This window comes from Siphateles boraxobius, unplaced genomic scaffold (assembly GCF_051911475.1).
Source record: "Siphateles boraxobius isolate OS27281-9 unplaced genomic scaffold, OSU_SipBor_1 46, whole genome shotgun sequence".
Lineage (NCBI taxonomy): Eukaryota > Metazoa > Chordata > Actinopteri > Cypriniformes > Leuciscidae > Siphateles > Siphateles boraxobius.
In genome coordinates, this window is record NW_027509097.1 from 1,993,410 (window position 1) to 2,021,377 (window position 27,968).

The 27,968-nt window shown below is 35.8% G+C and overlaps 2 protein-coding genes across 19 annotated transcripts in view; one reads left to right on the forward strand and one right to left on the reverse strand.

The window, feature by feature from the left end:
• Positions 1-1,688: 1,688 nt before the first annotated feature.
• bnip3 (BCL2 interacting protein 3) lies at positions 1,689-8,137 on the reverse strand. Its single transcript, XM_077200306.1, has 6 exons — positions 7,998-8,137; positions 6,190-6,358; positions 5,960-6,038; positions 3,883-3,989; positions 3,620-3,769; positions 1,689-1,882 (listed from the first exon to the last, which is right to left on the reverse strand). Exons 1-6 carry the CDS (start codon positions 8,038-8,040, stop codon positions 1,840-1,842), a joined length of 591 nt encoding a protein of 196 aa, XP_077056421.1. The 5' UTR covers positions 8,041-8,137; the 3' UTR covers positions 1,689-1,839.
• jakmip3 (Janus kinase and microtubule interacting protein 3) overlaps positions 7,706-27,968 on the forward strand; it is a 65,051-nt gene continuing 44,788 nt past the window's right edge. For 13 of the 18 annotated variants that reach the window (XR_013194387.1, XR_013194386.1, XM_077200293.1 and 10 more), the window contains exons 1-5: positions 9,613-9,749; positions 9,954-10,053; positions 13,504-13,742; positions 23,646-23,888; positions 25,241-25,483. Coding sequence is in view for 15 of the 18 variants with exons in the window: in XM_077200293.1 (XP_077056408.1) it covers positions 13,608-13,742; positions 23,646-23,888; positions 25,241-25,483 (621 nt within the window). In the remaining 3 variants the exon portion in view is untranslated. Of the gene's footprint in view, positions 8,432-9,561; positions 9,750-9,776; positions 10,054-13,503; positions 13,743-23,645; positions 23,889-25,240; positions 25,484-27,968 lie in introns of those variants that run through there. The other 5 variants (XM_077200301.1, XM_077200302.1, XM_077200299.1 and 2 more) reach the window with 3 other exon arrangements.

A 27,968-nucleotide genomic window follows, 5' to 3' on the forward strand; every position in this document is an offset into this window, starting at 1 on the left:
CACTGGCCAACACTTATTTAAATAATTTCAGGTAGACTTTACAAACGTTTTGTCTATGTTCAGTGTAAATATGGTACGTATACTGGTTCCTATTAAAAAGTGTCTAATGATAACTGTGTAAAACTTGGGTATGGTTCAAATTCATGTCAACCAATTGGTGGGTAACATCCCGTTCTCTTAGAAATGTGTCCTGTTATCTTTAAGTCAAATTAATGTTGGTAAGTTTAATTCACAGATGCATTGCTTTCTCATTCTCTATTGATCCACATTCATAATCGCCATTTTAAACTATAGTTTTCAGGACAGTGCATTAGAGATGTTGTCATTGTGCAAAATTACCAACCGAAAACAACAGCATCCACTTATTTTGAAATGCCTTGGACTGTAACATGTATATACTGCTGTTGAAATATTGAGATGAATCAAGAATTTGTTTAACAAAAATTCTGTCATCATTCGCTCTCAAGTTGTTCCAAACCTGTGAAGTGAAGTTTGTTCTTCTGTTGAAAATAAAGGAAGATATTTTGAACAATGTTGGTAACCAAGCAGTTTCTGGTCCCATTGACTTCCATAGAATAGAGAAGAAGAAGAAAAAACAACAGTGAGGAAGTCTATAAGGACCAGAAACGTTCTTCAAACTATCTTCTTGAGGGAGAGTAAATAATGACAGTTCATTACCCAATGAACTATCCCTTTAATATAAGTAATAATTCTTAAAACACAGAATCCAGAGGAAGTAGTTGGCAGACATTTATTTCTGTTGATTCCCTGTGTTGATACAAAACCATTATGAAATTGACATGTACACTGAATACGATTTTTAAAGACTACACAACATGCACAAATTTTACAATATTTCCCTTACACTCCTGCCTGATTCATTAACAGTTTTATTTAAGGCAATCTTCGGGCTGGAACCCTGACCTTTCAGATAAACATCAGTGAAGAACATCTACAATTCAGGTGAGCTCTAAGGCAAAATTAAATCAACAACATTAGTAAAATCTCTTAAGTTAAGCTGGAAGAATATTGTACATTTATTTGTGATTTCAATTGACATTCAGATCAGAGTTGATATGGTACTCGACTTTTGGCTAGTATTTACTAAGGACAGTTGCTGTTGTGTGTGTGTGTGTATATATATATATATATATATATATATATATATATATATATATATATATATATATATATACACTGTGCACAGCCTGATACCCAAAGCAAAGGTCTGGTTTTTTGGTGTCTGGAACATCGTACATGCAGAAACAACTTCAAGATACAGCAAAATGGACCTTTGACAAGGTAAAACAAGTCATATACTTTGTTATATCATCAAATATTGAGAATTAGCATTCGATAGATACGATCCCTGTTTTTAATGGGGTAGAAAGTTAAATCTCCCAATTCACAGTCTTAAGTTTCAGGTACCATCTCTGGAGATCCAGCATCTCATGATCCACTCGTCCTTTCCTCTCTCATCCCTTCTTTTATGATCCTCTCAATATTCTTAGTAGTCTTGGTACGAGTAAATACGAAATTATGAGGATGCAGTACATCTAATTCTATCAGGCATGTGCCCGTAAGTCTAGCGTAGCCTTCTCTGCGCTGACGGCCCTGTAATGGACTGGCATTACATGTCCATTTGGAGAGGAATTATGGGAAAGGCCAGTGGAATACACTAGGGAAGAGAGACAAAGCGTCTCACAGCAGGGGAGAGGAAATGTGTCATGTGACCTTGCCCTATCTGCATCTACACGAGCACTTATTCACGACAAAGCATCTGAGATGGTGGATGTGCGTATATGAGATTTGTCTTGTTTCTTGGCTTTTCCTGCTCCCTCAAAATGTGCCAGAAGTAGTAATACGCCTTCCGATGTACACCCTATAAAGAAGAAATGAATATCAGATGGAGTTAGTGGTATACGTAAGAACATGAATACTAGTATTAATTTATCATGAAAATGAATAACTCTCAGCTCTTCCAACTTTCTCCTCCAGGTTGATTTTTCCGTAAATCATTGGACTTGTTTTTGCATCAGCAGAGATGTGAGCCGTCAGTGGAAAACTGCTAAGTCATACTAACCGCCTGTAGAGCACACTAGCATGCATTCCAGCACGCAGACCCCATCCATCCGCGGGACTCAAAAATAGCCCTTTGTGTTACTATAAAATATTGTCTCTGCGGATAAATACAAGGCTTAAAAACATTGGGTGGTTGATTATTGGTAACTACCCACAACTCTCTAAAATATTCAGTTCCCTATATATGGCTCAGGATCCCCCTTAAATGTAAGTTCATAGGATTTCTTTATTTTGTTGTGTGACAGGAAAAATGTATGTGATCTGACCGCTACCGGGCAAAAGTTTGGAAACGGTAAGGTTTTTTAAAGATGTCTCTTAATCTCACCAAGGCTGCATTTATTTGATCAAATACAGTGAAATATTATTACAATTTAAATTAACTGTTTTTTGTTGTAAAATATTTTGAAATGTTATTTATTCCTGTGATGCAAAGCAGAATTTTCAGCAGAATTACTCCAGTCTTCAGTGTCACATGATCCTTCAGAAATCATTCTAATATGCTGATTTGGTGCTCAAAAACATTTCTTAATATTTGTATGTTAAACACAGTTTCCACAAAAATATTTAGCGGCACAACTGATTTTTTTTCAGGGATTCTTTGATAAATAGAAAGTTCAAAAGAGCAGAATTTATTATAAATGTAACTTTTTTGTAATATTTATCAATTTTATAAATCTCTTTACTGTATCAATTTAATTTATCTTTGCTAAATAAGTTTTTTTTTCTGTTTTTTTAAATCTCACTTTAAACTTTTGAATCGCAGTGTATCAGGATAAAAAAAACTTAAGCAGTTAAAACTGTTTTCAACATTGATAATAAGAAATTATCTTAATCTTATAATGATTTCATGTGAAAGATCATGTGACATTGAAGACTGTAATGGCTGCTGAAAATTCAGCTTTGGATCACAGGAATAAATTAAATTTTTAAAATATATTACAACCGAAACTAGTTCATTTAAATTATTTCATAGTATTATTGATTTTAGTGTATTTTTGATCAAATAAATACAGCTTTGGTGAGATTAAGAGACATCTTTCAAAAACATTAAAAAACCTTCATGTTTCCATACCTTTGACTGTGTGTGTGTGTGTGTGTGTGTGTGTGTGTGTGTGTGTGTGTGTGTGTGTGTGTGTGTGTGTGTGTATATATACATGCATATATCTTCAATGCACAATCAAAAATGTTGATTAGATCTATTCATCTTCAAATGTTGACTACTGAGATTCATATTTATATATATGAATCTCAGTAGTCAACATTTGAAGTGGATCAAAACCTTTCATCAAAGTTATACATGAACTTTTATATATGCACAGACACACAGCATAATATAGTATATCAGTAATACTGAAATAACACTGAAGGCAGCATTGTTAATGTTTTTTTTTTATATAATTATATATATAAATTTTGAATAGTTTGTTTATAGCATAACAATACTGACACTTAAAAAGTGATTGGTACAAAAGTTACACACTGATATACTAGGGTAACTTTAATACTAAGATTCAAGGGTTTGTTTAAATGTACTCACCCGAGACCCACAGCAAGGATGTGTGAAAGGACGAGCGAGGGCAGGAAGACTTTGAGGAATTCTGCAGAGAAGATTCCTCCCTTCTTCATCACACTAGTGTTCCTCATGCTGAGTGTGCTGGAACGCTTCGGGTGCCTCAGCAGAAATTCCCTACAAAGGCAAAATTTACTGTGATGGGTTTGACCTTACTCATTACTGTTGAGATGCTGTTACGTTGGCTTATTAACAGTATTAAATTGTATGTTTTCTAAAAATGTATGTACTTGGGTGGCAAGTTTTCCGGTCGGCTCGACCAGTCCCAGATCCAGTCTGCATTTTTCTTCATCAGGATCTCCACCTCTCTTCTCCTCTCCAAATAGTCTTCCTCTGACTTAAACCAGACCACAACAAAGTAAGGGGCCGTTCACGCAGATTGTGTTTTACATTCCATTACTCGTGTCATAAATTGGATTATTTTATTTAAATGTATTAGTCTGTAATCTTGTAAACTAATCCTGGTTACAGCGGTCTTCGGGGTTCCTACACCTACTGACTAATAAATGTCCATGAATTGTATTTGACTTTGCTGGGTTATAAAAATAATTTTATAGAAATGGTCCTACTATATTAGGTGTGTTTAGTATGTACTTGCATTAAAAAAATTATTGTTTGGTATTGTGCGGTATTGCAAAACACTTGCTGCTATTGAGGTGGGAAACAGTTAAGGTTTGGTGTTATGGTTAGGTTTAAGGGTGAGTTAGGGGTGTAATTATAGAAATTAGTTATAGATGCATGTACACAGTATTGCATCAATATCAGGTAACACTAACACTTTATTTTACATGTAGTTACTGTAGTAATAACTATAAATTATTCATAATTGCATGCAACTAAACTAAAACCAAACCCAAATCCTAACCCTATACTAAGTACATGTGATTACATAGTACTTAAATGCATAATTACACGTGCTACACTTTATTTTAAGGTGTCCGTGATACAGATATCATATGCATTGTATCAAATTATTAATTTAAATGTTAGTACATAGTAGTTAAAAAGATACATGCGCACATATAAAGGTTTTTTTTATGGAGCACTCACAAAGAGCATTTTCTAACTGATTATACATGTATAAAAATATTATGTATCTCTTATAGAATTTTCCACAAGTTTTTTTATTTTTATTCATTTACGTGACTTTCTTTCAGGTCAGAAAACCACTATTTTAAATCCCCTGATGATTCTACATTTATCTTGACAATAAAAGTGTACATTAAAGCAGTAGTAAACCTGCACTAGTACAATTCAATTAAATTGGTGGTATAATGCCCTTTTTTACAATATGTAAAATAAGTTTATGTTGTCCCCAGAGTGTGTATGTGAAGTTTTAGCTCAAAATAAAACAATTAAACAATTAAAATTGTCCCTTTTTGAGGGTCAGTAAAAACATGTATTTTCATTTGTGTCCCTTTAAATGCACAGAGGGCGGAGCTTTGTGTGTGTGTGTGTGTGTGTGTGTGGACATGCACTAAAATGTCAGAAACTGTTCTGCCTTTTATGTTTAAACTGGAGTCGGACAATGATGGAGAGACTCAAGAAGAAGTGACAACATGTAGAATGCAACAGGACGTTTCTGAATGGTTAGTTGATGAGTTTATGCTCTTGATGTGGAGTTAACTATCTTCAATTGACATATTCCGTCATGATACTCTATAAATCGCTCGTGTGGGAACTGTTGCAAGATACAGAGTGACATGCTATTGCATTTGTGTTATGACATTTTACATTTACATTTATTCATTTAGCTGACGCTTTTATCCAAAGCGACTTACAATTGCTATATTTCAGAGGTCGCACGCCTCTGGAGCAACTAGGGGTTAAGTGTCTTGCTCAGGGACACATTGGTGTCTCACAGTGGATTCAAACCCAGGTCTCTCACACCAAAGGCATGTGTCTTATCCACTGCGCCATCACCACCCAATTATGAACTATGAACTGTATTCCATGTGAAAATGCGTAAGTGACAGCTTGAGCAGACTCACAAATGTGCTCTACTACAACAACTCTTCCTCTTCTCAACATGGACTGTGTGTTCCCCGGGGCGGGGTTTATGTAAATTTTGGGGTTAGTGATGTCACTAACCCGGGAGGAATGTTGTGTAGTCCCTACCAGCCGTTTGTTGAAGTCCTTAAAAAAATGTCTTTAAAAGTAAATATCTTCCTTTGATTTGAACTTTGATGTTGTAACTTTGCAGACATTGTTTATGCTCAAACGGCAACATTACACACTAACTAAAGTTAGAAAAGTCAAATCATAATCAACCACCTCTTTAAGTCATGACAAGCTGCTAATATCTACCTGTGAGCTGTTCTTTTCTCCAGAACTGTGGACCTCGGAGCCCCTGCGCAAGTGTGAAGGAGTCTGTGATCTTGGAGGACTGGTGAGATTCCCAAATTTATATAATTTATTCATATACATTTATTATTTTATCATAACATGCTTATCCTATCAAATTAACATCTCGGAATCTTACGGTATTCTAATCTCAGTGCAGTTTATGCACTAAATTAAAATCTGGTCAGACTGACCTATCACATGGCAGGCTTCCTCTTGAGCTGCTCCTGCCCGACTCGTGCTGTGCTTCCAGAAGCATCTTCTCCAGGTCTCCACTAGGGGCGGTGCTGGCGGCCTGTTCCTCCGTTCCTCCTTTAGGACTGCTGCCGCCTCCATTGTTAAAATGCAGCTCCACCCAGGAACCTGCAGGAAAAAGACAAATCATTTCTAGGTCTTTGTTTTTAGTGTTGCATGCAGATTTAAAGTCACCATGATTTTTTTTTAAATGGAAAATTGCAGTATTGATTATAAAATGATTTATCTATGCACATTATTTTAATTAATGTGCCTCATACTCTTTAGTCAAAGTAACTTCCCCCTCCCTCTTGCAGCAACATCTATTCTCTGATGATGTGTTTACTGGCGCGAGGGCGGGGCAACCTGTCACTTACATGAGATCCACCAATAGCAAACCAAAACAATCCAATGAATTCCCGAGGGACAAGATCAAGTCTCCACCCAACATTTTCTTTCTAGTTTGTAAAGCCGTTTTATTCCAATGTCACAATAGGGAAGATTTCATGCTGACTTTATCTACAGGCCATTGTTTTTTAGCCTCTTTTTATTTTTTTTATTTACTTCTAATGTTGTCCACTCCTCACCTTTTGTTTGTTTTTTTATGTTTGTTTATATATATATATATATATAGCCTATATGCCATTGTCTTTCAAGAATCAGTGTATTGCAAGCATGTCATAACCAGTTATGAATATAAGTGCATCAAGTGCAATTATGTTTTGCAATTCAGTGTATTACAAGCATCACATGTCATAGTGACAAACCAGTTGTTTTAACCATATTTTATCGACAGGACATGATATTGAAAACTGGGTTGGGCATGAATCAGTGATCATGACACAGCGACCAGAATATCCAGAAAAGCAGAGGACATGCCAGCACTTGAGACTCAACACAGCAGAAAGAGGTAAACAGAACTCTGGCTAGAAATAGCTCATGATATCAGGTCATTTTTTTTCACTCATCATCCAATGAAATCAGGCTTTGTAATACCCACCTCTTTCAAGTAGTCCGCCTCCTTTCTGTGAATCGGTTCGTTCAGACAACTCGTTTCAAGGAACCGGTTAAAATGGTTTAGTGAATCTTTACGTCATCCCGTGATTCCATTGCTTATTATTTACGTAATAATAATAAGGATTTTTTTTAATCAACATTAAACTTTCATTCAACCCTAGGTTTGATGTTTTAATAAAATGTGACTGGTCACAACCAACGTGTTGATTAGACTGCCAAAAAAAATCGTCAACATATTCATTATGTATACATTGTTAATTCGGCTCATTACGATTCAGATATGTTCGAAAGAGGCGGTTCTCCGTTCACTGAGTCGGCGAGTTGCAGAATCGAAAACGGTTCAGTTTAATTCCTGAACAAAATGTTCATAACGGTTCTGAGAACCGGTTCAGTGAAGAGATCCGACACTAAAGAATGATTCCTGCACGAATTGAATATTGTTTCGCCTCCATTTTTATTATTGCAGATCACATGCGTCATTATGTTTTTTGTTTTGTTGCCCACACCTCCTGTTTATTGTTTCATATTATTCCGTGAAATAGCATATTAACAATGCCTGGACCATTATTACATTTTATGTGAAACCGGAATTTGATGCATAGCATGTCATATTGTCATCTAATTTGGAAAGTTACTGCTTTAGACCAACGATAATCCCCACAATTATGTACATATTAGATATATGAATGGGGTTTTCAGGAGAAACATGCATAAAAGAACATTAACTTGAGCTGTTTTGATAGCTACATACCCTGTAGGTTTTCCTCGGGCACGCTTTGTTTCTCAATCGACATTTCAGTTCCCTTTACCGACTAAACAAACAGCAGAAGAGGATTCACGTCCGTCTAAATCCTTAATCGGTAGTCGGTACGATTTAGAAACGCAGTTATCCAAAGGCATGGGTGGTTTCACCCTCGAAACGGTGTTTTGTCGAAGAGACAAGCTCTGCTTTATATATTCTGCACGTCCAGTATAATAAATTTCATTTGACAGAAAAGTGGATCGGGATATTTATTCCACGAATCCACACAGCTGGTGGTGACGCAACATGCGGCTGTCCTATGGATGGAAATATAGGGCAAACAGAATGACAACAATACTGGCACACTTGCACAAGGGATGCCAGATTGGGCTAAATCCTCTCCAGCGTGGTTGCCAGGTTGTACAAAGCCTCCTCTGGGTCAGGTACCCTACATTTGTTGGCTTCACCACAGTATTGTAGTATTTATATTTTAATGAGCCTTTCTGTTTTTATTTACTATTTATTTCTACGGTTCTTTTAATTTATTTAGGCTACTTATCAGTTTTTAGTTTTAGTGTCTTCATTGTTGTCTATTTTCATTGTTTTGGTATCTTTAGTTCATTTGTATAAACAAAACTAAAAAGTATTTTCATTTTACTCAATTATTATTATTCAGTTAACCGTCTACTTTTGTATGCATTCATTTTTTGAATCTTCCCATAAGAGCTTTTAACAGTGAAATGGATAGCAATGTGCAATGCTAAGACATGTCTCTTTCAAGGTAATATAAATTTTATAGGTTCAATTTAAAAAATAAAAAAAGAGCTGGCTGTTTCAACCCATGTTTGGGTCAAAAATGGACAACCCCAACCATTGGTTTAAAGCTTCAAATGGATAGTTTCTGTTGAACAAAAAGGAAGATAATTTTAAAGAATGTTGGTAATCAAACAGTTGATGGACCTCATTGAGAAAGAAACTCATTATTTTCATTTGTGGGTGAAGAATCCCTTTACTTACATTTTTGATCCCAACAGTTGGGTTTGTCCATATTTGACCCAATCATGGGTTGAAACAACCCAGCTTTTTTTGTGTGTATATTATAGATCTCATGTGACTACAACTTTGATATGCTATGAGAGGTATATTTGGAAAACCTGTCTGAAAACAGTGTTTTTGCTGTAATTTCTGTTTGTAATTTTACAGAAATGGAGCACTGCACCTTTAACATCATTAATTTCATGTTTTAGCTCTTTGTCGCCATCTGTATGGCTTGAGGATAAATCAATGCACTACACTAGGATGAAAATGTTGTTCTGCAGTATTTAACCCATGCTCAATGATGCAGTTTCTAGTCTCAACCATATGGAATGGAAGGAACAGCATGCTGCATGTGAATCCTGAACTGCTTCCAAATAAATGAGAGCCATGCAAGCCTTCATATAGATTATGCATTTGGTTGTTATTTAATGCATAGGCTGGATGATGACGTGATGCTATTAGATTTAGATGTAGTTGCAGTGCATTGACCAGTGGGCGGCTACAATGGCTGTCTTTTCCTGTATCTCTCTCTCAGGCAACCTAGGATAGAAGCCAGACTTCAGATCTCGTAGAACTGCCAGATCCTAGTGTGTATGCATGTGCACACGCCTGCGCATATGTGTGTGTGTATGTGCTCCGTGTCTATCTCCACTCCTCTTCCACCCTCCTCCCTGCCAGCATCAATCCTCTCTCTCCATCAGGGATGGTGAGGGAGTGTTTATGGTAAGTGCAAGGACTCAAATCTCTCTTGCTTCATAGTCTCTCTTCTAACATGCAATAGCTCCCCCTTTTTTCATCCGTTATTCCCTCCTGGTGATCCAGCACTACCGGCTGCTGAGGATCCAGCTGTGCGCAGTTCTGCTGAGGATTCAAGCATCTTCTGCATGGAATTCAGGGCATGACAACATGCCTCCCTTGTCGTTTCAGAGCATGTGCTGCGAATCACACGGAATGATGGAGGACCAACAGCTCCCTGGATAATCCCTGCAGACTAAAACAACATCCCAACTCAAATCATGCACTTAAGGTCAGTCTCAATCTATATGCATTGATTTCCTTTTTTATTCAAGCAGGGTGGCACCGAACACGCAGACCTGTGTGATTACCAGATAATGATCCTGATATCGTCCTGCTGGGATGTTTGTCAGGACTGTCAATGCCAGCTACAGAATGGGGAGATGTTGTTTAAATGATGCTTGTAGCAGTTACAGCCTCGCTTGCGCAGGATGGAATAACGTCCACATGCTGTCGTCTGCACACTGGGACATTTATTGAAATGTTCTCGGAGGCGTCTTATTTTCTTCTAATGACTGGCAGAGAAACACAGCATAGGTTGTATTTATGATGCAAGCAACCAATGACGAAATGTGCTGCTTTTTTTTTTTTGGAGCGTGCAATCGTCAATCTAAGGGAATGAACTCATTGACTTTAGATGTGGAGGGTTAGAGAGACTGTTTGGAACAACTAAAAGCAACAAAATGTATGAATGCGCTAACAACCAATTTAAATTTCAAAGCATTGGTTGCATGGCAAATAGTAAAGAAGACTATATGAGATTTTGATTAGATGTCACTTTAATAAGAGAGTTGGTCTACAAACAGGTTGCATGTATATAAATGGGCTCATTTATGATGATGAATACTTGTTTAATCAATTATTATACTTTTGCCCTTGGTCAGGAGCCTGTATAAATGCTAAATATCCCAAATTGTTTCATATTTAAGAGTAGCTACACATTTATCATTCATTTTAGAGCATATTGCATGAGCCTGCTGAGTCACTGTAATTCACTCAGATTAGATGCCTCATATAATCTCTCATCCACAACTTTAAAGGAACGGTTCACTCAAAAATGAAAGATCTGTCGTTATGTACTTGCCGTCATGTTGTGCTCTCATAGTGCTCATGTACCTGTTCTGATCTTTACAAAGGTCATTGTTGAATTATCATTAGACCATGGCTGATCTGTATCCAGGTAACAGCATGTGATTGGCTGAGATGGACAGTAATTGAGCTGTTCCTCAGACCTGTCAGTATAGCTGCTGTGTATATGAAAGTGCAGTTATCTTACCCAATGATCTACATAATGTATTCAGTGCAACTGGGCAAAGCTGAAGGGTGTTAACGTTTTAAGTGAGATTGTGTTAGTTGAGTTAGTAAGGGCTAATTTCAGAGCTTTCAGTGTTTTGTTGGAAATAACTATAACGTTTCGCTTATACCACTAGAGAGCGGCAGCAGAAAATGAGGTACAAAATTTTTTGACAAAAATAAGTGTGTGTATATATGCTTCATTTAAAAATGTGTACAAAATAGTTACTGAACACAACACAGGAGGCTTATCTATATAATTATATTTAGGCCTATTTTAAAAAGTTAAGAAACAATACAGTGTTTTAGCATCAAGTAAGCTTATTAATATTATAGTGTTCTTTGAAAACAAAAACATTTTCGGTTTATAAAATATAAACTGTCTGTGTCAAAATTTAGGTAGACATTTTATCTACTGCACTGTAATAATAGAGCCACAAAGTTCAAAAGTGCAAAAAGGATACTGAAGCTCCTCGAAGCAAGCCAAGAGCACCCTGGGAAATTAGTGGATGTGATGGAGACATTTGCAAAGTGCATCTCTGATTGCATGTTCAATAAAAATGTGATAAATGCCAATGGCTTTTAAAGCCAATGAATTCATTAAGTGCTCATATAAATGTAATTATTGTTTTGTAATGGTGAAAGCGATTAAACTTAAAGGGGCAATATGTAAGGATTTTCATGTGTTAATCGCTGTTTTTATTGCCATTGTGTGAACAGCTTGTAATGAAACTTAAAAAATGAGACTTTCCCTGTCTTTATGAAAGCCTGTAGACTTTTTTGTGAATGACTCGGGTCGTTTTTGCCAGGAAAATGGCGTTTACTCACATTGTTCCGTCACATGTAATGAATGAATTTTCAGGATAATGCCAAAAGAGCCTTTCTGTTCTGTAATGTCAATGTGCCATGCAAAAAAAAGGGATTAATTCAAACTATAGTCTTTAAATATACGGATCTATAAAGTATATAATAGTCCCAATAATGCTGTATAATCAATTTATCATAAGTGTAATTTTAATACACTATTTACATTCATCTAAACATCACTCTCAGCAGTGTGGACGCTGTCTGGATATTCGTTAACAGTATATCACTGCAAAGGTATACATTTCCAACGAAGAAAAAACTTTTGGGCCATTGAATCATGTTTAGTCTGTTGTATGTAATGTGTACACAAGCAATAAGTTGCTGGCTGCAGTTCCCCAGTGTCGCTAATAACAAGGGTTTCTGAATTCTACAAATAGTCCCTTTAAAGTTTTTCCTTCAATCTAAAGATGTTAGTTTTTTCTTCCCTGGTTTGTCCTTTTTAAGATTATCGGTCATGTTCAAACCAGTTGGCATGTTTTTAGATTCCTGTTATCTTTATTCTTCTGAAGTGATCAGTCAAACATGCAGCTCGAACAATGTTTCTGTGAGGATTGGATGAGGATTTAGGATTTGTCAAAGTATTAAATAGTTTCAATACTTTTAAGCAGAGAAACACTTCTGGTTTCTCTTTCCAGAATTGATACGCGCAGCACAGCAAGCACATCTTTTTAGTATAAAGCTGTTGCTTTTCCATAGTAGACAGATACACTTTTCCTCATATGTTTCACCATGGCAAAATTGAAAGACACGACTCAATCGATGACACAGTAAGAGTGTTGAGTAAAATGAATGCAGGTAGGAGCACAGATATTTAGTATAGTTGGATTAGAAATGTTTGAGTGAACATTGAGATCTCTGAATTTTGATTTCAGACTTATCGGCAAATTTGAGACTATAGTTTGAGACATTGAGATCTCCTTTGAAACTATAGAGAAGATGTGAGATTACTTGGGTCTTTTTATCAAGAAAAATAAAAAAAAATAGAAAAGCGTGACACTTTGGCTCCATTTGCTCTTCACTTAATCTCATTCCTGTCACTCGAGATGTGATTTGAGAGCATTTATTGATTAAAATGGAGTCAGGTAGTCCCATCAGAAAATAATTCAAAAGGAGTAATAAGCCAGGTGCTCATACTGTCGTCTTTGCTAATAAAGAGTTAAACTTAAAAAAAAAGACAAATTCCAATTAGTAAAGTTTCTTTCTTCTGTTGAACACAAAAGAAGATATTTTGAAGAATTTCGATAACCCAACAGTTGACTGTAGCCATTGACTTCAATAGTATTTTTTTTTTCCTGCTATGGAGTCAATGGCTATCGCAAACTGTCTGGTTACTGACATTCTTCAAAATATGGAAAAAATATATTTACAACACTCATAAAAGAGTAGGCAAAAAGACATTGCATTCGTTAAACCATTTCATGGGCTTGCTGATTTTCTTTTAGTAAAACAGTCAAACTATGATACTGTGATTGTTCTAGGTCTCGGTGACCTCTGTAAATACTTGTTTCTTCGTGAACTGCAGGTGGGTGGAAAGATGTAGCTGAGGAACAAACAGAAGCCAATCTTGATCGTTCACAAACTCAGGTCATCCCTGAAAGGGGCGTGGCCTGTGGAGTACAGCCCGATATGTCCAAGAAAGCCCCCAGTGGGCGGGGCAAAGGGGAGCGGCCTGACGCCATGGCAGCACTGCAGGCAGCCAATGAGGAGCTGAGGGCCAAACTCACGGAAATCCAAATTGAACTGCAGCAGGAGAAAACCAAGGTTAGATTCTACTCTTTATTTACAGTATAGTTTGTTGTGGAAAGCATTCAAGTGTCTTGACTCCATTTCAAATGTATTATTTGGTTTCTATATTATGTAGTTTGACAGTATAGAAAATGGCTTCTCATCTGCTGCAATATGTTTAATACTGACCTCATTTCCTTCCGCATATATGAAAGATTTATTTTTTCTGGAGTTCAGTTTCTGCTGGTCGTCTTTTGTTGTCACGTCAACCATTTATGTGCCTACAATTGCCTTTTAATTCTTGTTCTGTGTTATATCAGAGCCGTTGCTTCATGGTGCCTTAAAAAATATGGACAAAATATTGTCACTCTGTCAAATAAATGCTTTTCATTTGTGCTTTCTATACATCAAAGAATGAATCATCGTTTCCACAACAACAACAAAAAATGTAGGCAAAAAAAATAAGCAGAACAACTATGTTCAATCATTGATAATAATCAGAAGTTACATTACATCAGTTTCTTGAGCAGCAAAGCCTCACATTAGAATGATTTCTGAAGGATCATGTGACACTGAAGACTGGAGTAATGATGCTGAAAATTCAGATTTGCATCACAGGAATAAATTACATTTTACGATATATTAAAATAGAAAATGCTTATTTTAAATGGTAATTATATTTGACAATAATACTAATTGTACATTTTTTTCATTATGTTTTAGTAACAAGTGAAAACCTGTTTTGTTATTTATAGCATTTAGTCTTGTAAAAAGGTCATAATTATAACTAAGTAAGCATTCGTTTGATTTAAAGCCAGTTCAAAAAAAAATTGAACTCTTTCATTGTTTATTATATAATTTACTATTACAGATATTATTATCTTTACTCACCTCCATGTTGTTCTGAAACAGTCATTTGGGGTTTGGGAAATTTTGGGTTTAGAACGACATGACGGTGAGTAAATAATGACCGAATTTTATTTTGGTGCTGAATTATACTTTTTTTTTTTTAATGTTAGTGTTATTGACAAGCAGTTCACCCTATGTGAGATTCCAATGTAAGAAGCACTCGAGAAATTCACTCGCTCAATTTCAGGCGTACCAGACAATTTTAATGGCCTCTCCGTTAATGACGATGAACCTCTCATGTTTTATGGATTGGGCTGCTTTTATTTAAGAAGTTTGAGTTGATCCATCACATGTGTGTGGTGTATTTTTCTATGTACATTTCCGAAATGCACTTTCTGTAAAGCTGCTTTGAGACAATGTGTATTGTGAAAAGCGCTATACAAATAAATTTGAATTGAATTGAATTGAATTGAATTGAATTGTTAGCAGCTTTATGGGTTCATTAGCTCTGGGAAACAGTTTTAAATGAGGGTGTAAAACTATAGATATTCTGTCAAAGCCGGTTCAATGTCAGGCTAGCTTGTGACTGACTGCTGGTCAGGGGTTAATGCTTTAGCTTAGTCCAGTACGATTGTGTCTTGTTATCTCATGGGGAGAAGATGGTCTTTAAGAGCCGTGAGTATCTAAACCATGTATTTCATGTCCCGATGATTGACTGAGGGGTGTGAACCTCTCTTTACTGTCAGTATGACGAACACTTCATTTGATTTGATCGAGGTTGCAGAGTCGAACACAACTCACTTATGCCTTGTGACATTGAACTGAAGAAATTCTCGGGAGATGAAAAACAAATTTAAAACTGATCTAGACCTGCTCATAAATAATCTTAAAGTTCTGAGTACAGCCACATGGAAAGGACACAAAGTAACTCAGAATGTGTTTAGATGTGTAAAACCATTTGAAGCCAATTGGGTTTAAAATTTCAGGAATCATAAAAAAAGTATTTTGTTGTAGGCTTGTGTATCTAAACTCATAAACGTTAGTTGTCTGTATAATGCAATAATTTAATCCAATTTAGTATACTTTGAATTTTTTTTTGGTAAAACATTTCTGACAAGGGCTGCTTGTTTCATAATTTAAGTTTGCTGACTCTTATACAGAATTATTGAAAATATCAACATGATAATCATGCAATGGTGTGTGAAACGTGTAGATTTGTTTGGTCACACTTGATTTAGAACCAGTCCGATATTATGTGAATCCCAAAAGTAAAACGATTATCGATTGATTGATTATTAAACTGATTATGGCTGCAAAAAAATAGAAAGTTGTCATATTTACAGTTTTTACAAGTTTATTTAATGTAATGCTTGGATAATATAACACAAAGTATTTTTTTATAAATAATTTTTTTTTTTAAGTCTTTTTACAGATGTGTACTGTTTGATTTAAATTGGCTTTGAATGTCACTAATCCAATCATAATTGAGTCTAATTAAATCAAAACAATCTAATTTAGTTGTACTTTTGTTTTGGTTCCTTTTTGTTTTTGTACTACGTTTGTTACACTTTTTTTGGTTTTTATTTTACTTTTATTCAGCAAGAATGCATTAACTTGATCAATAATGACAGTGAATTAAAAAAAATTACAAAAAAAATCCATTAAAATAAATGATTTTCTTTTGAACTTTCTATTTATCAATGAATCCTGACAAAATACTATCAGAAATGTTTATTGAGCAGAAAATCAGCATTTTAGAATGATTTCTGAAGGATCATGTGACACTGAAGACTGCTTTAGAAAAATCCAGCTTTACATCACAGGAAAACAATAATTTTAAATAATTTTAAATTGTAATACTATTTAATATATTACTGAAACTTTAAATGTTTAAAAATCTTACAAATCCAAGCTTTTGAACACTAACATGAATTTTTACTAAACATAAATATGTATTAATGTGTGATTTATAATTTTTGTCATACTCTCGCCCCTATCCTGCGCATACAGTGTGTGTGTTTTCGAGGTCTGCTCATTGTGTGACTGTGCGCTTACTGCAGTGGCTGTCCGAGATCAATACACACATATCAGGGTGAAAATAAATGACAGAGGTTCTGCAAGAAAGCACACCAGAAAGTGCTGATCGCCACCAACGAGCATTAAAGCTCAAAAACATTCCCTTACGTTCAAATATCACAGATGGTTGACCCTTCCATCATCTGAATCAAGTAAAGCAGTCATAAGGGACACCATTATTACTGTAATACATCATCATAACGTCAGCCACAGTTCTAGTAATAGCTACCATTAAGAAAATGTCGGGCTAATTTCAATAAGCGCTATCAGACAATGTATAGTGGATATAATAATGAGGTTCAATTATCTGACGCGTGTGTGCGCGCGCGTGTGTGTGTGTGTGTGTACCTTTAATCTGGCTCTACTTACTGATGCAGTCGTTGATTTAAAAGCAAAGTGTAAATGATCTGGAATGTGGAATACTGTGGGGGTTTTCCCTGTGGACGTCCTTCAGCAATAGGAGAGTTTTATTTTAATATTCTGCCCATTGTCCTGCAGGACTGGGAAAACACTCTAACAGGCCAATTACTGCCGGTGCCCGAAAGTCAAACACTCTGCTATACCTTGTTTTCTGGAAAATTGCTTTTCTGATTGCAGGAACATGAAATGCAATGTTCAGGAATGATTCAGGGCATCGGTATTTTAGATATATGGAGAAAGAGAAAGGAAATTGATTCATTATAATTTGAGATAAACCAAGAGTGTTCTGTGTTTCAATGTAAAGACCTGCTGGGAAATAAACAGAGACAGGCTACTTTTTGTCAAATAGCTAAAAGTGAATCTTGAGTCCTGCTTGTGAATGACTGATGTCTCTTAGAGTCATGTTAGACTAACAGAGACCCTGGAGAGAAAGATACGTGGTGAAGGAAATCATTTGAAAGAGAGTTCACCCATAAAGGAAATTGCTATTATTTACTCTCCTTCATGTTGTACCAAACGCTTTCTTGTTTCCGCAGAACACAAAATGAGAGGTTCTGATACCGTTTTGTTGGTACTTTTCCATGGAATTACAATAAATGGGAACTAAAGTCCTCAAGGTTCAAAAAGATTTTTCATGTCCGATTTGTGAACAAATTCTTTTGAGATGTTTTCTGATATTTTTATTGAATCAGTTAACCTGATTCACACAACCTCAAATGAATGATTCATGCGTGAATCAGAATGAGATTCAACTCATTGACTATTTTTTTTTAATGAATAACACTTTTTAGAATATGACCCCTTTCTCACACTAAACTTCAAAGCTTGGAATATTTAGCACAAAATTAATAGTATTGTGCTTTTGTGTCTTTGTATGAAACTAAAATGTTGTCCTCATTCATTATTGTATAGAAAAGATGAACCAGTACAATGTTCAGAATTCTGTTCTGTTCGACCAAAGAAAATAAGTCAAATTATTTTTTTTAAATGACGCGTAGGAGTAACAATAATTAATTTTCATTTATGGTCGAACTATCCCAATTATTTTAGCATTATTTATATAGTTTTAAAATAGAATTTTGTTCTTATTAATATTTTGAATTAACTTTTTATTTTTATATTTTCCGTTTTTTTTATAATTTAGTTCCAGTTTTAGTAGTTTGGTAATGTTCTGTTGTCAGTTTTGTAATTAGATTTTTTTTTTAAATATTACTATTTCGATTTAATATATTTTCGTTTTAGTTTTTATTTATTTCAATTTAGTAGTTTTAGTACTTCAACTTAATCTTGTTTCAGTTATTTATCAAAGCAACATTTCTAATTTTCGTTTAGTTATTTTTTTTACATCTAATGTATGTGTGTGTGTGTGTGTGTATATATATATATATATATATATACTGTATACTCGAAAAAAAAACTCGAAAAATTTGAATATTGTGCAAAAGTTCATGTATTTCAGTAATTCAAATTAAAAGGTGAAACTAATATATTTAGTATAACTATATACATATGCATGATTATACTTTTCAGAGGGCCGACATTTCTGTATTTAAAATCCTTTTTTTTTTTTTTTTATGTAATATTCAAATTTTCTGAGATTTTGAATTTGGGGTTTTCATAAGCTGTAAGCCATAATCATCAAAATTATAACTTTTGTTTAATATTCTAATTTTTCGAGTTTCACCTGTGTATATATATATGTGTATATTTATTTATTCTTTTATTTATTTAACAAATACGTTTGTAATAGTTTTAGTTAACGCTGACTATCCCTTTAAGATGCTGTAAGATGTAAGTGCCCTTATATAAACGCCACACTGCACTTTAAGCACAATACAGTCTCTTACAGCAGATTATCCGTGAGCGTGCAGGCAGGTTTTCAGGCATACACACGCGTGAAAATGAATATGTTCTTTTGGTGAGTGCAGTGACAGCACACCCCTGTGTGAGACTGTCAGAAGCGAATCATAGATGTGCTGTCAGACTGCTTGCATCAATGCAGCTATTGTGATGGGCTTCCTTAGACTGACAGTAAGAGGGGGCATAGGAGCTGTCTCTACTGATGTTAGGCCTGAATGAACAATACTCATGTATGATGGAAATAAATGGTGCTGGTGTCTCACACAGCATGTCTCCAACTGTATAGTCCCAAGTGTGTACTGCAGAAAGGAGAGGTTTGTGTTGAAAAGCATGTTTGAGCCATGGAATGTTATTTTGAATATGCCTTTTTTGTGAAGTCCACTTATAATCTTATAGTCAAAGTTCATGTCTGTTTTCATGACCTTTAGAATTAGATGATCATATTTAGAATTGGCTTCAGATGATCAATGCAATTAGTCAGTTCTAATCCCAAGAAAGTGTATCAAAAAGATTCAATGCAAATTAAGTCAGTTATGATTGGTTAACCTTCACATGTAGTTCACACTGATGACAATGTTAAATAATGAATAGGTATTGATATGCAAATGTGGGCGGTCATATATTAATTAGCTCGTAGTTTTGATGTCAATACTAAACAAGCCATTTTTGCAGCTTAGATATGATAAATGGTTTTTGTGGAGTGAGGAAAGAATTTTGCATTACAGAGAATACATCTTTGTTAATCTTTGGACTGTTTTTCCATTAAAGTTTTTTTTTTTTTCTAGTTTAAATCCTATTTCCTGATCGTTGTTTCAGATTAAATCCAAATGTAAAAATCAAGTCTGCCAGGGAACACTTCTGCACCTTTCAACTTTATATACCATTGATTCTTGTTTCCACCAAACATCAAATAATGGACTTTTCCAACCTATAGTGCAACCCTGTCACCGCTGACATTTGTGGAGCCCTTCTTTTAAAGAGTGCAATATCTGTGTGCTTTATCTTATATTAACATTTAACATTACTTTAATGAAAGGACTGTTCTGGGTTCAATAATAGTTACAGTTGTGGTCAGAATTAATGACACCCCTGGAATTTTTACGAGTAAAATATCTCTGAAGTATATTCCCATTAATATTTACCTTTTTTTTTAGCACACCAGGGTGACTAGGAACATGAAATTGTCTAGCTATGACTTCTTGTTTCACAGGAGTTTAAATATGACACAAACACAAAGGCCAAATTCCCTTAATCATCCATCACAATAAGTAAAACCAAATAATATAGTTCTGATGTGCATCAAAAGATTGTTGAGCATCCCAAAATAGAAAGTGGTTGTAAGAAAATAGCTAAAGAATTGAAAATCCCCATTTTGGCACATCAGGACAATAATTAAGAAGCTCCAATCAACTAAAGATGTTACGAATCTGCCAGGAAAAGGACGTGTTTATAGAGTGCTGAAGTTATGACGTCACTTTGTAGGACAACTCGGAAGTTAGCGGCGCATGGGTTCCCTCGATCGAAAAGCTATGCATTTTCCCCATAGACTTTTGGAAAATCGCAAAAAATAAGATCTGTGTTCAACAAAGAGTTGTGACCCTTACACGTTTTGTCTATCAAGATAATCTTTACAAGTTAATCCAAAATGTATACATTTTGAAGCCTAAATAAAGTTTAAAAAACCACAAGCAGACACAATAAAGTTTAAAAAACCACGAGCAGGTTATAACTGGTGTGTTTTATGTCATAGATCAAAACGTGAAAATATTTAGAGGCTTTGTTAACCACAGACCTACTTTCAGCGATTTAGCAAAAACCCATTCAAAAAACACAGACTTTAGGGCGAGGGAACCAGAGGGAACTCACTTCCGCGTTTTGACTCACAAAGTGACGCCATAACTTCGGCACTCTATATGTCTTGAAGTCGTCATGAAATAAAAATTTACCATTCGTATTTTTATATGTAATATTGTAGTGTTTATTATAAATGATTTATCAGTGGACTTAATTATTTTTTTAAAAGTCATGTAGTCTACCCGTATAATCTTTAATCAGATACGTTACCCTTCCCTCCCCCCTCGAAACGGTCAAAATCTATTACTAGAGGGCGTGGCTATTGTGGTCTGTCTCTCTCTGCGCTCTCGAGGGTGAACTTGACTATCAGTCGCCTCATCTTGGTTTGCGGGACGCTCATATAAATATGGGGTGATTCCTTCCAGAATATTTGTCTGCTCGTCCTCGTTCTCTTCGTTGAGTTCCTCAATTAAAAATGCTTCATCGGAGGGTACCGGTGGTTAGTCCGGTGGAGAGAAATCATCCACAACTGACTGTAAACTGGCATTCAAATCTGCCTCCATTTTGTTAGCAACGCCCAACCTCCAACGATCCAATCAATTCCCGAAGGACGAAATCAAGCCCCGCTCTACATTTTTTTCTAATTTCAGAAGCCGTTTGATGACGACTTTAAAGCACGGTGAGGAGGAAAGTTTGAGTGGCCAAACTATAATTTTTAACCTGGCTTTATCCAATATTCAGATTTCGTTTGTTTAAATATATGCAAATTAGTGCATATTTAATTAGATAATGCCTAATTTGCATATTTAAACATTAAATTACAGAAAACTTGTAATACATTTTTTTCTCATCTTAATGTAGGTAATCAACTGGCAAAGTTTCATGGTGATACCTGCTAGTTAAAAATTTTACCCTATTCACCTGTAGTGTCTCACCTTTAATGATTAGTAAGTAAAAATACTTATCATTAGAAACCATTAGAAAAAATGAATTGAAAGCATTTAAATACACGCTTTGTAAATCAGAATATATTTAGAAAATATTATTTTCTGTGGTAATCAACACAAATGCTGTCAACAGAGCACTGAACTGATATTGAACCCTGTATATTATTTAACGTTACAGATGGCTGGTTCTCCAGCAGAGGCTAATGGGATATCAGCACTGCTGACTCTTTCTGGACTCCAAACCTCTCCACAAGTTCTCTTACGCTGCATTAAAATGCAAACTCCCTGTAGGCCCAAAATTACTTCACCTCTGCTGTTTTTTTTCCTCTATAAAAACAGGCGAAGTTGTCCAGTGACCGTCTGACCCAGTTTTGGTCTAGACTGGTGTGGCGTCAGCCATATTATAAGTTACTGTCTCCATCTGACCGCCAACGATCAGAGTTAGATCTATAAAAGCCAGCAGACCTATAGGGTCCAGAACAGAGATTTTTACTCCTCTATCAATGTTGAAGATGTTCCTAACCTACTTTTATTCAGTGGTGTTTGCTAAGGCATGCATCTCTATTGTTGTTGCTTATTGGTTTAGGGAAGTATTCGCATTGTAGGCTACCACACAAGTTGTGCTAAAGACATGAATAATACCTCAAATCATGTGGCTTGTGGAGTAAAGGTCATCAAAGTGGTCAGATTTACTATTCTAGTCGATAAAATGAGCAAACGTTGTTATTGAGAAACTGGGGTATGCCTAATAACCACCTTCTGTAAATATCTAGTTAACTATCTTTTTTGCTTGCTAACTGAAGTCCTTTACTTTTTTTGCATTTTAGAATTAATTGTATGAACATAGTCAAATAGGCTACATAAAAACAAGCTTGTCAGAGTTGTTTTGCAGCAGATATGTATCGGGGCTGCCAACTCTCACACTTTTCACACGCTCTCACACCACACATCCATTTCCTCACGCAGAGAAAAATCGCGAAGCAAAGAGGACACTGTTTCCTATAATAAGTAACCTGCTCTGTCTGGCGGTGTCAAATTATTCAGAATCTGTCAATTTTATTACGAAATTCAAATAATAAATAGGCCTACCGTTTTGTCGCTTGTAAATGTGACGTGATAGATCGAACACAGATCATCTTTTACTCTTCTACTAAATAAACCCGCATGAACAATAGGTATGTTGAAAGATATAGTAGCTACAACTTACCGAAATGTATATGCCTCGGATCAATCAGTGTTTTTCAATCGCGGTAAGAGGTCAGTTAAACAGCTGGAGAACAATGTCACATAACGTTACATTTACCTCAGGAAAGCTATTTCATAGCCATATAGGCTAGAAAAAATAGCTATAGAGAGAGGAGTGTTTTGCTAAATATGTCCACTATATTAGACTACATATTATATTTCTTACTTATATCATTAAAATATTATAAAGCTGTTATTATAATTAAAAAACATTATATTTCCTTTGATTTTGTTATTTTTAACCTTTTAATAATACCAGCTGACAGGGATCTCTGTATGTTTACAGCATTTAGTGAGTTTTTTTTTCCTGAGAAAAATGAACATGTAGGCTACCTAATAATTATCCAAATTAATCTATTGAATCACATACCCCCAATACCCCCCCAATATTCACACTCCAAGCTAAACTCAAAAGTTGACAGCCCTATATGTATTGACATGTTGAGTTGTGTGAGGATCAATTCCGTTTCCTTCCATAATAGCTTCGTGTTGAAAATTGAATATTTGCAAATGTATCATTCTACTAGGAGTCATTTTATTCATATATTTAATTATTTGTGTATGCATATACATGTTTGTATTTTTTTTTCTTTGAATTAGTTTTTTTTAAATGTATTTTTATACATGTATAGTCTGAGATAGCACCATACAATTTATTTCCCATTAAATACTTGTTTTGTTTTGATAGAATATTTAAAACCTTGATTCCTTCAATTTGTTAAATATGAGTTAACATCTACTTTCTCAGGTCAGTAAGCTGGAAAGGGAGAAGTCTCAGGAGGTCCGTCATGAGCAGCACAAATCCACGGTGATGGTGACAGAGTTAAAAGCCAAACTTCACGAGGAGAAACTCCGGGATCTGCACGGCGTCCGGGAAACGCTCCTACGTCAGCACGAGTCTGAACTGGTACGAGTCATTAAGATCAAAGACGGAGAGATTCAGAGACTCCAGGCGCTCGTCAGTGCCCTCAGAGATGGATCCACCGAAAAGGTATGGAATGGAGTACAATTAAATGGACTGAAGCAGTGGATTTTACATATTAATTTACTTTAAGTTCCTCAACTGGTTGCAGTGTCCGATTTATACTAAATGATCACGATACTATAAAAAATAAATACATAACACACAATAAATATATTAATAGTAGCAACAACAATTATAATATTTAGGGAATTATATTTATTAAATTTTTTTTTGATGGTCTAGACTCTAGATGGTTGCAATTTTTTTTTCATCTAATTATTAGATTTCTCAATTCTCATGTGAATGGTTTTTTGAAAAGTTGATTGGTCTTGGCCTGTTAGTACCATTGCTGGGTGCTGCTTTTTAGAGTCCCACCAAACGGTTCCATTATGAGTAAACCCAATATTAAAGGTAGGGTAGACAGTTTTCGGAGAGGCTAGTAATGGCATGCTAGCTTTGAAAGCATAAGATCCCACCCTCCCTCCAAACCCACGCCTCCTTCAAAACACATGAACGCATACCGCAGAGAGCAAACAAAAGTGTCACGAGAGATGGCGTCATACTACCTTAAAGATAACATTAATGAACATAAACAACTTAAAGAGCTCTGACCTGTACCACCTGACTGCTGCAGTATCATTTTGGCGTTGATAGTGTTGCCATTGAAACGCAGAAATTCATGTCACAAACCGCTCCGAGTATGACGTCACGTGTTTCCATATCTTCCAAATTTCAGTAGTTATGATGTTAACGCTAGTCTGGGTTTCCCCATGCTGCCTTCCCGCAGCGCGATTTTATTCACGCTGAAAGGTAGTATGGATACCATTGTCCAGATTTTCGCCTCATATAGGGAACCAATCACAGAACGGGGAGGAAGCAGCAAGACGATGACGACATCTATGCGACACACCGAAGCAGTTTGTTTATTTCTATGGATTGAACATGGCAGCAGACGCGAAGCTACCTTTTGATGCAGCCTTAGATATACGGCAATAGTCGCTGAACCTCATTGTTTACACAAAAATATCTTACCCATCGTGTTTTTCCTTGTCTAATTTCTGTCGCTCTACATACGTCATCTGGTATAACTCTGCATAGCATGAAACGTGCTGATGACGTGTGATGTGTGACCGAATGCAATGATTGGACAAACATTTCATGGTCCTACGCCTTCTGACGATATACATATAAATTACATTTATACCACTTAACATCAGGATGTGAAGAGACTTTCAACCAGCATCACAACAAAAAAAATTCTGGAAAAAATTGCCTACCCTGCCTTCAAAGAACCGATTCAAAAAATTTAAAAAAAGGTAAATATTGGTGAAAATGTTCAAATGGAAAATAACTCCCATGTGGTTTCTCTGGCGCTGCAGGTGAAGTCTGCACTGATGGCGGAGGCCCGAGAGGAGTCCAGGAGAAGTTTCGAAGTGGAGCGCATGCGAATGCAGCAGGAGATCTCGGAGCTGAAGGGGGTGAAAAGGCAAATGGAGGAGGCATTAAGCATGGCTGTGCAAGCCGACAAAATCAAAGCCGCCGAGATCCGCAGCGTCTACCATCTCCACCAGGAGGAAATCAACCGCATCAACAGAGAGTGTGAAAGAGAGATCCGCAGGCTGGTGCGTAAAACTGTTTGAATGCATACACTATTCATCAATGTATTAATCTCTCAGTAAATGACTCTGAAAACATTCCTTTGAGTGAATAGCTACCTCTTATATTTCCTGTGGATTTAAAGCATCTGAGTGTTCAGGTTGAGCAGAACACTTACCCTGGGTTTCTCCACGGGGACTGTCTGTGCAATTTATGTGCTGAAAGAAAATCTTTTGTTTACTTACAGGGCTTCACACGGTTTACATGGGAAAAATGCATGGGTGTTTCCATGATGGGAACTTTTCTGTATGTTAGGAACTGGAATCAATCTTATTATTTGGTCATTTAATTTGAAGCAATACATTATTCAGGAATTATGCATTTGTTTATTTAGCAATAATGCACATAATGATTACTATGGAAGCTTGTTTTCGCCACGGAATAAAACAGTTTAAAAGATAATTGCAAGATAAAGTCAGAATTGCGTGATATGAGCTCGCAATTGAGTAAAAAAAAGTCAGAATTGCAAGTTGTAATGTCAGAATTGCGTGATTATATAAACTTGCAATTCTGATTTCCTTTCTCAGAATTGTGAGATAAAAAGTCTCAATTACCTTTTTTATTTTTATTCTGTGGTAGAAACAAGCTTCCACAGATTACAACACACTTCCGTGAGAATTAAAAATTTGGTTAAGTACCGTACAGTTCCATTTAAATTCTTTGCTAAGCCCCACCCCCTTTGGTCACTGTTACTCACTTAGACAAGCTTTATAAACCGTTACATAGGAAGAAACTGGAGAGTTTTAATGCAAAGCATGATTTTAAGTGAAATGTGCTCATAAAATTGTTTGGATATTATTCTTATGTGGGCTGGAATGAATTCTGACATTGTGACACATTTTATCTGCAGTTTTGTCTTTAAATTAATAGTTATATTATGCAGTAATGAAGGTTTTCCCTCCAGATCCTCTACTAAAGCTTCAAGGTTCTATATCAGTTGGTTCACATTTTATATTTAGCCATATGTGTGTGTATCTCACAATGGCAGTGTGTGTCTTTGCGTACTACACTTGAAGCTGCTTTCTTCCTTTCTCTCTTGTTCTGGGCTTTTTGCCATCCGTTTTTCCTGGAGTATGAGAATATCACTGCAGTCCATGCCTGCTGGTATCGATCTCTCCCGTGTGGCGGGGCGTTCTGCACTATATTGCTTTAGGACAGTAGAAATACTGTGGAAAACAGGCTGGAGTCAGGTCTATGAATGATATGTCAGTGATGAAAAAGATACAGGAAGCTTCACTCTCTTCTGAGAAGCATTTATTTTTAGGACTATGCATTGTCACATTAGATATATCTGCACGGCAGTTATTAATGTGAGACCAACAAAGCATTGAGTAACACTTATTTATGAATAGTGTGTGTGTGTGTGTGTGTGTGTGTGTGTGTGTGTGTGTGTGTGTGTGTGTGTGTTGGCATATGTGGTTTATGAAACCAATTTTCAGGTTTACACACCAACATTATGAGACCATTTGGTTTATGAGGCCATTTTTGATGTCCTCATAATTCAGAGAATTTAAGTGGATAAAAAAATATGATTTAAATTATGATTATTTAATATGATGACCTAAATGATCATTATATGACTTATTTTATTGGTTCATATTGTTATTTGGCCATTATAACAGTTGGCATGCTTTTTATGACCTTAACAAATAAGGTCCTTTTAAACCATGATGTGTATGTGTGAACTTCGAATAGCGCCTCTGGAGGTGGGAATTGGTATTGCAATACAAAACACATTCGCGCCAAACTACACACACTTTCGCGCCGTTTCATACAATCGCGGGTAAACGTCAGTACCAACCAGGAGCGTGGAGACGATTCGTCTCGCTTTTGGAGCTGGAAAAAAAGTAAGTCCTTCTTATTTTATAATCTGTAAATTTATTAAACTTACACAAAGCGCTGTTTAAAATGTGCACATTATAACATAGCCCGATTCAGAAGGAAATTGTTTATCGTGGGGACGTAACGTTAAGTGATTCAAGCAGTAGCTAGCACATAACGTTAATGTTACTCAGAAGTTAACTCCGTGAATCGACACTTTAAGTGTAAATTCACCCACATGTACAGTTTAATTTAATACAAGGTTATCAGATACATGTTTTTTGGGGACATGTTTTTCACGTGATACTGGTGTCTACTAATTACCTCATATAACGTTACGTTAGATAAATACTAATTCCTTAACTCGTTTCGGACGGTAGGCTAATGGTTTCTCACATGGACGTCTGTAAAAATATATTTTTATGATCTCAGCGATAAAACTGAGATGGATCATGGATTCAGACCAATTCGCCTTTTGATCTCTCACCACCCTCGTAAAAATCCCCGGCCGAGTTACCTTACATTAGGCTTCTGTTTTTAGACAAACTATGAGGTCGTGTGATAATTTAACTACTGTCCACATTCACATATCTAAGTTTACGAGAAGAAATCGATTCAAAATCCAGTGTT

What these genes read in the sequence shown, in the direction of transcription:
- bnip3 (XM_077200306.1), bottom strand. Translation starts at nt 8,040, where the DNA reads ATGTCGATTGAGAAACAAAGCGTGCCCGAGGAAAACCTACAGG. An exon ending in CCGGAAAACTTGCCACCCAA is followed by an intron (nt 3,770 to 3,882) that starts GTACATACATTT and finishes TTGCCTTTGTAG; the next exon opens with GGAATTTCTGCTGAGGCACC. An exon ending in ATCCTTGCTGTGGGTCTCGG is followed by an intron (nt 1,883 to 3,619) that starts GTGAGTACATTT and finishes TCTTCTTTATAG; the next exon opens with GGTGTACATCGGAAGGCGTA.